Consider the following 9,709-nt stretch of genomic DNA (forward strand, 5'->3'; position numbering starts at 1 on the left):
CAGATGAAAGCGCACTGAGGAGGAAAATTCAACATGACATTGTTGAAAGAAGTTGATGAACTGTGAAAGGAAACAAGGCTTGGCATACGTTGCAAGCTGAAGCTAGGAAAAGCGTAATAAGAGACTCTTGCCCAAGCTTTATGATGCGCTTTCTTTAATTGACTCTCCTTCAGATTCAAGATTAGTGAGAAGAAACAGAAGATATGATCAGCTACTATTCTTCCCCACTACACCTTGTTTCTAAGGAGTGAAAAATAAAAGGCAGGAATCACCGGCCATGTTCATCTAGTATAGATCAAATAGTGTGACATGGGAGTACAGTACATGATCAACTTTGGAAAACATTAAGGTACATTTATTTGGTGCATCAAAAATGTAAACAACTATATTAATTGAACATAGTAATATTTTTCTTTTACAACAGATTGTACTTGCCATTAACAATTGCATTCATATTAGTCTCAACAGGAGCATCTTAATCATCCTAATATAAAATTGGGAATTTTGAGTAACTGTGTACATGTGATGCCAACTGGTTAATAACATGTGGGTTGGCATCATAACTTCAAATTGCAATTACAGGATTCATGAGTCTTCTTCTTCTTTTCCTTGCTTTCCTGAGGATTCTCATAGTCTCTTCCCTAGCTTCATCCATCAGATAGATCTCCTTTCCTGTCATGAGAACAGATATATGTCAAATCAAAAGACTGCAGATATGGTTTTTGCTGTCCTAATGCATATCTGATTTATGTGCTTCATGAATTACAGTTTTCTAAGGGATAAAATATGTAAGCATTTAAATCAAGCATCTTTTGGAATTTGAATCATCTAATTCAACACGCAAGTTAAAGATACCGGTTTCAACAATAATACACTCTATACACAACTCAAACTCCTTTGTCTCCCCCGTAATCCATTTGCATCTTCACCCCCCTTCCGTCTTATATAAACTCCACTTTCTAATAAGCACAGACCTCCAAATATACTCTTAAGACATGGTGAGGAAAGATGCACATTGTATCAGTTTGGTGTTGTATTTATCAAATCTATTCCTACCAAATTGGTCATTGGTTTCACTGCCATAGGTCATGCACCTTGCTCTTGGATAAAATATGTGCCAAATACTAGTGCTGATAATGATAATAACAACATGTATGCTAATAATAATATTAACTACATCCATGAAGAAAACAAGAACAACAACAGTTTAAATTTGTGAAATTCTCACAGTGTGAAAAAAAAATCAAAATTGAGACATTTAATGAGTATCATGGAATACACTTAAGTTTGCCTTAAGATAACAGAAAATAGAATATGCACAAACATAGAAGCTTGTTGCATTAGACTGAGACATCTTCTATCCAGTTGTCTAGCCTAGAGGCCCTAGACATATCCATATTAAGAAATTACCTGTTTCCTTCTTCACCAAGCAGGAGCCAACTCCATCGTTGTCCTCATCTAAGTCAATGACTACTCTAAAATCTTTTCCCTGAATCAGCAATCGCCAACACCAGTTATGAAACATAAGCATGAATCAATATAATTGTAGAAAATGGTATTCTTGGCAACTAAGCCAGCATGTATAAAGAATAAACAGGACTCAGCTTTCAGTTTTTAGTGTTGAGATGTGGCTTAGAAGAGTAAATAAAAAGTAATGAACTAGTCTATGAAAAAACAAGCAGTTCGATAAAAGTCCTGTTTCAGTTTTAATAGCAAAAGGTAAGCTAAATGATTAAACCCAGGCATATTTCTTTCTTCACCTAAAAGCAGTAAAGCTTTTGAGAATCACCTGCATCCTCTGAGGAATTGCTTCCTGTTTGAGTGCCATATGATGCTTAGAATTAGTCAATTTTGGTTCCAGTGCCCTTGATTTTCCCTCTTCGACCTTTGAAACTGGATTCCTTTTCTTATTACCCAACAAAGGCGCATCTGGACTGGCATCAATGTATAACTTTGAGTTATAGCAAGACAAGCTACTGCCAAATACTTGAATGACCGGGCAACTAAACACCAATTTCAGGGTAAAAGGAGTACTTCCAATATTACAAATAGTAGGCATAAATGAAAAAACCCAGGAGAAAAGCATCTGCTTATTTCATTTTTAAACACATTTTCTAATTCAACCAATGACTGTGGTCTAATAAACAAAAATCCAGTTCCTAACTCCATCTGAAGATCAACTTACAGCAAAATTTCAGTAAAAGCTTAAAGAATGTAACATGGAACCCCTGCAGCATACTTAATATGCTAAATATGGCAGGTTCACATCCTTTTAAAAAGCCCTCCATGTAATTCCCCATATCTAGCTTTAGGTTCAAGATAAATTGGAAAAAATAAATATAGATATCTTTGTTTTGATTGGATTGTAACAGGAAGAGGAGGAGAAGAAGAAGAAGAGTAGGAACCGTAAATGTCAGAAATGTACAGTTCTACTACTGGTATGTGGCTCTTTAGAGACTGTTTATGATCCATATTGAACATCTTCTGCAAGCATAAGGTATTAAGAGAAAGTAAGGTACATAAATTTTATGCTGGCCAAATCAAAAGTTATTCATAATTCACATTATTATTCTATGAGTGAAAAGTACCACTGTGGACTGAATTGAATCTGTACATTTATTATTGGAGGGCTTCCTGACACTAACTATCACCTGCACGAGATTAGGTAAAAAAAAACTATAAGTACATTACAATATATGGCTTTTTAATGCAATTGCCTCAACTCTTGAGAATTATAGAAAAGTTCAATAAGACAACACGAACAGCAAAGCTGCAACAATCATAATATTCTGCATTTAAGAGGATCGAGGCACATAATGTGAACATTTCATAGAGATTATTGATATTAAAGAAGTTGTAGATCTTGGATAGATTTTGCAACATGTGAGCATCTTAAAGGAAGCATATAAATTGAACAGATTGAAGGCAATTTGATAGAGTTGGACCTAAATAGACAGGCATGTGCAGCACATATCTGGGCAGGCCTCAGAAAAGGAGGTTCATATTTGTTCTAATGCACATGAGGAGAGAATGAAAGATGAAAGGAACATGGATAGATGTTTTGGGAAATGATTTGAAAAGAAAGAGTTAGGGAACAAGACTATTGATCCCTGCTGAGATGAATAAGCTGGCATCTACACATCACATTCCAGGGAAAATGGAATAAATGCAATGCATCTTATCTTTTGAATAAGGAAAGAAGCAACACAGTAATTGAATTGAATAGAAATAATTGAAGTATGCAGATGGCATAAGAAACATGTTATGATTACCTCCTTCTCTTTGGTAAAGACCCTACAAACTTCTTCCTGTAGTTTCAGTAAACGTGCTTCGATCTTCTCTGGTAAAGCTGAAAATGCTGAGGTAATCTCATTTAATTTGTTAGAGTTAGAGTTCTTGATTATTTGGTCGGCAATGGACTTTAGGCTTTCATCAAGGAAAGCCTTGATATCATCTTCCCTCTTGAGCTGTTAGCAAAGTTCATTGCTATGGATTAATACATAGCAATGCTAAAGAAGTTTAAAACAGAATACAACATGCTCAATATCTGTTTTCCTACCATTTGCTGCACTGAATTGTCAAGAAGAAAAATCTTTTGCCGTATTCCCTCCACTGAATTTGAATGCCATTTTACAGGAGTTAATTAAAACAATTCATTAGTTAGAGCTTTGAAGCACCCTGTCAAGAACTAGCACTCAGAATAGCATGGCAAAATATTCTGTTATCTTGGTAGACAATTAGAAGCAGGAAAACAATTGCGCTAGTAAATCTACCACAATATTATCAAGACAGAAACACTTGATTTAGCACTATAATCCCTTTCTATATGTAGATTAGTGCATTACTAACACTTACTTTCCAGTGATACTTCTTTCACAGCTCTATTTACTTGCATAACGTCACCCTGAACAGAGTCCAGAACTATCCCCAGCCTATTTACTGAACCTTCCATAAGTCGAATACTGTGTTCAAGTTCGTCGCTAATCTGACCTGTTCAAAAAATTAGAAATGGGATATTCCTGTGATGTGTTTCTTCCATGTGCACTTCGAATTTCAAAATGAAATTTTCCTTTTACAGCACTAAAGAAAAAAGTGTTTATTTTCCTCTTTGAATGTTGAAACGCATTTTAGCAAAAAAAAAAAAATGTTGAAACACAAAGGGTATATTCAATTTATATTATTATAGTGAGTGAAGCAGCATGGTAAAGATTGTATTTAAGTCATAAATTCAATTTTATCATTGATCAAATTTTACCAGTAATCATCCATTTGGTTACGGGAAGTAGACCTATCTGATTTGGACTTACATCTATTTTCTGGAACAGAGCATGAGTTCCAACGGCGCAAGACATTGTTGGATGCTCTTGACAGCTGCAACTGAGATTCTTCTCGTACTGATCTGTTAGGAGCAAATGAGACCCTCTTTGATGAATTATCCTTCTCTTGAGAGCCAAACCTCTACAGCAACAGCCAAGAAATCAGAAGGAGATTTGAAAACCATAAAGAAACAAAGAAATGCGACCAATTAACTGTAAACTGCGAGATATATAACTGTCAAATCGAACCAGCAAAAAGAGAGATTACAGGCTGTGATTTGAAGAAAAGAAAATCATTAATTAACTGATTGTTTAACCTATGATTTTATCATCTGATATTATGTTGAAAATTTTTCAGATCTGGAATTTGTTTAAAAAATAAAATGGTTTTATCATCTCATGGCATGATTAAAGTTTTATAGATCTGGAATTTTACAAAAGATAAAAAATTGTGGCAGTTCAAAGGAAAATGATTTCATCATCTTAAGGCATCATTAAACTTTCGAGATTTAGAAGTTTTAGAAAATAGAAATGTTTTTTAGATCTAGAATTTTCAAAAGAAAAAGAAAAGAAAAATTGAGGTTGTGGGATCAAAAGAGATCCTCTTTGTTGAATTATCCTCCTCTTGAGAGCCAAAGTGCCAAACCTCTAGAGCAGCAGAAAAGAAATCAAAAGGAGATTTGAAGAAATAAAGAAAGAAAGAAAGAAAGAAATGCGACCAATTAGCTGTAAGCTGCGAGCTATATAACTGTTTAAGTCAAACCAGAAAGAAAAGAGGAATTACAGGTTATTGTTTGAAGCAAAGAAAATCATGAACTAACTGATTGTTTAACCTATGGCTTTATCATCGGATGTCATGATCATACTTTTTCAGATCTGGAATTTGTTGAAAAAATAAAATGATTCTATCGCCTTAAGGCATGATCAAGCTTTCCTACATCTGAACTCTTCTTAAAAAAGGTGGCAGTTCAAAGGAAAGCGATTTGTTCGTCTTATGGCATGGTCCAACCTTTTTAGATCTGTTTTTTTTTTTAGAGAAAAACAAATGTGGCGCAATGTAGCAGTTCAAAGGCAAATGATTTTATCATCTATGGCATGATCAAACTTTCTTATATCTAGTTTTTTTAGAAAATCAGAAAAATTTTAGATCTAGAATTTTTCTAGGAAAAAAAAAGGGTTGTGGGATTGAACCCGACGTGAATCGAACACGCAACCTTCTGATCTGGAGTCAGACGCGCAACCATTGCGCCACGGATCCGGTCTACAAGAATTCAGTAACATGAAAAACAAACTTACGTGATCATCTTAGGCAGATGGGTTGCACAGGTTTGCATCTAAATAAGCTAACGTTTCTTGTATGTAGCATCTTGCACTAAACGAATCATAGCAAGTGAATCATGCGGCACGATCCGATTCAGCTTGTCATACATAAATTCTTTGATTAATAATATTCCCGTAACTTCAGAGTTGATTCACCTCATTTGTCATTTGCATAATTTAGGTGTGATCCAGCCTCATGGTTAGAGACATCATAAAATCATTCTTAAAACTTCCTCCGCGGTAAATCCATCAATAGCATGGTCTCATTTGAGACTAGTCCTATAATTTAAAACGGAAACTGCATAGTCACCACTAAATTTTCTGCCTTTGGACAAATAAATTGATATGGATGCTGTATTCTAAACTTTTTCGTATAATCTGGAAGGATTCAATGATCTGTGGGTACTCTGGGTCTGCTAATCGAAGAACAAAAGTAACAACTGGAGGACCCAGGCTGTTAGCAAGCAAATGCACTGAAATATGAAGCGCAACTATGGAACCCATCATATGAAGTTAATGCAGCAGACTCACACAGAATATGCCTCTAAATTTACATAAATAACTATCTTCCTGTATGAGGGACCACGATGCACCTTAATTCAAAAAGTTGGGGCTAATCAACCCTAGCAGTTAGCAATTTAGTAGCCAATCCACTGTTAAGACTTTCATATGTTGTCCTGGATTTACAGTAGAACAGGGCTTGGAGCTACTAGAGGAAAAACAGGCAAGTCAGATTTCTCCTGATATTTTAAACGGGGGAACTGAGATTAAATCCGACTTTGCCTTCTTAAGACGGAAGTGGAAGTCGGAGATCTCCTCCGATATAACAAAAAATTCCCGATGCCAATAATTTCAAACTAAAACGACAGTCTAAAAGGAACAATAAAGAGAACAGAGAAGAACACAGAGACCACGTACGGAGGTCTATCACCTCCAAAACCACAAAACCTCTCCCAGAAACAAGTGATTCACAAAATATCGAAATCTCTGGTTCAACCACAAAGAAACGAAGAGAGAAAGACGCCAATCTGGAGATAACATTTTGATCTACTGTGACATATGACGTCGAGAGGAAATCAAACTCTATACCTGATCGATAGCGAGATTCTCCTCCAGAGAGCTCTGAGAGAGCTGAGAGAGCGACGGCCCTTGGGAAAACGACTGCTGAGATTGGGATCGGTGCTGAGACCCCTGGATCCTCCCCAGCCCCGATCCATCCGCTCCACAGGTCATTCCCTTCGATCTGCTGCCAAATCAAACGAAGGAATCCATCAACAGATTAATGAGAGCTTAAGATAGAAAGGATCAAATTTGGGATCGGAAGGAGAAGGATCGAAACCTAGGAGGAAGCACGGAGATGGAGCTGAGATCGCAGGCCTTGTTGATCTTTAGCTTCATCTGATCCTCCGAGCGAGATCTGGATCGCTAGAAACCCTAATCCTCGATCTGTTCTCGGAGATTTTTGGAAGAGATCGGTAGCTTTTGGAACCCTAGATTTGTCGTAGGAGATCGCAAATGGATCGCCCTCTGGTTTTGTTATGGAGAAAAGGAGGGAGTTGAGTTTTCGGTGGGGCGGGGGAAGGAAGAGTACGCGACTTATATGCAAGGCCTAAATTTGAATTTTGTTCAGTCTTCCGAATTTGTCCCCGAGTCTGTAATTCAATTACACATGTATACCGCAACGTGGGTGCGCCGTCCCAACAAGGAGGTGTTTGGTATGGAATAATCGTCCTAGGATCAAGGATGATGTGAGTAGAGGTGATGAGATCACCGCATTTGGTTGCACCACAGTGATCCTACGTGGCGGTGATCTTAAATTACCTCCACTCCTCAAATCACCCCCCAACTCGGTGATGGGATATGCGTCCTTGAGGTCAGGAATCCAAGATCACCCCAGGACAGTGATCCTGGGTTGAAATTTAAAGATAAAAATACCCCTCAAATTAGAAAAAAATTGATATATCAATATACCATCAATATATTATATCAGTATTATATATATATATATATATATATATATATATATATATATATATATATATATATATATATATATATATATATATATATATATATTATGTTGATATTATATATTATATTAATGATATATATTATATTATAATGTATTATTAATCATATTATTATCCTATTATTATTGAAGAATAATTTTAAATTCTAGTAGAAATATATTATTATATTTTATATTTATATAATGAAAATATTTAATACATTACTATATTACTCCTATTTACCTTATTTTTCTAATCAAAATAATTATTAGTATTAAAAAATTATTATAAGTATAAATAAAAATATTAATTCTATAATGAAAATAATATATTTTTATAAGATTAATAATTTATAGTAGTAATAAATATATTTTTATATAATATATTAATAATTAATATATTGATAAATATACTAATATTTTATTATAATATATTTTATATGATTCATAAATATAAGGGCTACTAAAAGTAGAATATGTGACAAAATTATGGAGCTATTATAGAAAATAGTATATTGACTTACATTTTTAATTCATGAAAATTAAAAATACATAAAAAATTTCATTTAACATATATCAAGGGTATTTGTGGTGTTATGTAATCAGTGATCTTGGATCTCCGTACCATACCAAACAAGTTACTCATAGATATTCGGAGATTTTTAATCATTGGACCATGGCCTACCAAACATATTGATCTTAGATCACCGGGGATTAAATTATCCCAGTATTCGGATCACCGGGGATCTTAGATCACTGTGGTGATCCTGTTGGGGTTACCAAACGCCCCCTAAGGGTGCTCTTGTTTTGCAGCAAATTTTTGTTTTTTTTGTTTTTTTAATATAACAGCGGCTCACACACTACAGATGTGAATGCGCCCTGTAACAAATACTTCACAACAAGCCAAGTAACCCTCCTCTCAGTCGGTGGCACGCCGCCCTCAACCTTACAACCAACGTTAGAAGGAACTCGGATGGACGAAGCGGTTACTTCCTCTATATGGAACCGAGCCACCTATCTCTAAATGATCTGGTCTCTACCGTGCTTGCGCTAAATTTAAATTCCAGCGTGGGCCGAGCTATCAGTCCAATAGGGATTGAGCCTTCGGACTCTGAACTCCTTCCTTCATGGGCCACGCTCGGGCCTATAAGACTCGTGTGCTCCCTTGGACTGTATAGATGTCAATAGAAAAGAATGCTCGAATATTTTACCCCGACCGGATTGAATGAAGTGGTTTTAACTAAAATTAAATAGAAAGGACTTCGGGGATGGATTTAAAAATTACTCGTTCAGTTTCGGCTACATTAATGATTTTGATGATTCTCGACCTGAAATTGAAAGCAAAACCAAATATATCATATATCTAATACCTTTAATAGCTTTTATTTTTTGTGTAAATCCAAAATATTATATTATGAATTTGATTAGATTATGGATTATATGATGAAAATTATGGATAATATATTTAATTTTCTTATTTATGTGTCTGAAAATTTTAAAATAAAAAAAAGATTAATGGTTTTCGATTTTAATAAGATATAATATTATAATATAATATAATATAATAGTTGCCCAGATAGACAACCCAAGAGGGGGGGTGAATTGGGTTTTAAAATAATTTTACAATTAAAACTTTTGTAGATGACTAATTAATACTTTTGCAAGGTGATTAATTAGTTGCTATGTGCTGTGAGTGAAATGAGAATGAGAGAAAGAGAGACAAGCAATCACAAACACGATGTTTATAGTGGTTCGGAGCTAACTCTTGCTCCTACGTCCACTCCCCAAGTCTCACTTGGGAATTCACTATAACCCCTTGGATTACAGCCGGTTGTTTTCCAAGCTCACAACCAAACTTGTTGTTTTACGAGCTCACAACGAACTCGGTCGGTTTTCCCAGGCTCACCGACTAGAACCAACCCCGATTGTTTTCCCGGGATCACAATCGAACCTTTACACGTTGGTTTTACACTCGGCTCACCAACCAACCTCTACACCCTTGATTCAATCCCCCGATTGAATTAAGCAAAGACAATATGGAAAGAATAAGAAACAAACAGAAAAA

At 35.4% G+C, this 9,709-nt stretch overlaps 1 protein-coding gene and 1 non-coding gene across 6 annotated transcripts; both read right to left on the reverse strand.

The window, feature by feature from the left end:
- Nucleotides 1-354: 354 nt before the first annotated feature.
- Nucleotides 355-7,214, reverse strand: PRD3 (putative recombination initiation defects 3). Of its 5 annotated transcripts, none has more exons than XR_015987911.2 (11): nucleotides 6,976-7,214; nucleotides 6,726-6,882; nucleotides 4,308-4,458; nucleotides 3,856-3,990; nucleotides 3,560-3,612; nucleotides 3,273-3,467; nucleotides 2,589-2,651; nucleotides 2,406-2,484; nucleotides 1,790-1,934; nucleotides 1,411-1,489; nucleotides 355-672 (listed from the first exon to the last, which is right to left on the reverse strand). XR_015987911.2 is itself a non-coding variant. In XM_089923913.1 (11 exons), the coding sequence occupies exons 1-11, from the start codon at nucleotides 7,032-7,034 to the stop codon at nucleotides 566-568; spliced, it is 1,215 nt and encodes a 404-aa protein (XP_089780039.1). In that variant the 5' UTR covers nucleotides 7,035-7,210; the 3' UTR covers nucleotides 355-565. The 5 variants fall into 5 exon arrangements, 4 of the variants coding, with proteins under 4 accessions (XP_089780039.1, XP_038982726.1, XP_089780038.1 ...); XM_089923913.1 differs by having other exon boundaries at nucleotides 1,790-1,929; nucleotides 6,726-6,879; nucleotides 6,976-7,210; XM_039126798.3 differs by having other exon boundaries at nucleotides 2,426-2,484; nucleotides 6,976-7,210.
- Nucleotides 5,503-5,574, reverse strand: TRNAW-CCA (transfer RNA tryptophan (anticodon CCA)). Its single transcript has one exon. It is a non-coding gene; the product is annotated as a tRNA-Trp (tRNA).
- Nucleotides 7,215-9,709: the final 2,495 nt, after the last annotated feature.

The sequence above is a fragment of the Phoenix dactylifera genome, chromosome 6 (assembly GCF_051530095.1).
Source record: "Phoenix dactylifera cultivar Ajwa chromosome 6, Ajwa_hap1_PhDact_Kaust_v1.1, whole genome shotgun sequence".
Lineage (NCBI taxonomy): Eukaryota > Viridiplantae > Streptophyta > Magnoliopsida > Arecales > Arecaceae > Phoenix > Phoenix dactylifera.

Coding starts and splice junctions, on each gene's coding strand:
- PRD3 (XM_089923912.1), bottom strand. CDS start 7,034: ATGAAGCTAAAGATCAACAAGGCCTGCGATCTCAGCTCCATCTCCGTG. Junction 2,485..2,588: donor ATTCAATTCAGTCCACAGTG/GTACTTTTCACT, acceptor TTATGCTTGCAG/AAGATGTTCAATATGGATCA. Junction 1,930..2,405: donor GTACATTTCTGACATTTACG/GTTCCTACTCTT, acceptor ATGCCAGTCCAG/ATGCGCCTTTGTTGGGTAAT.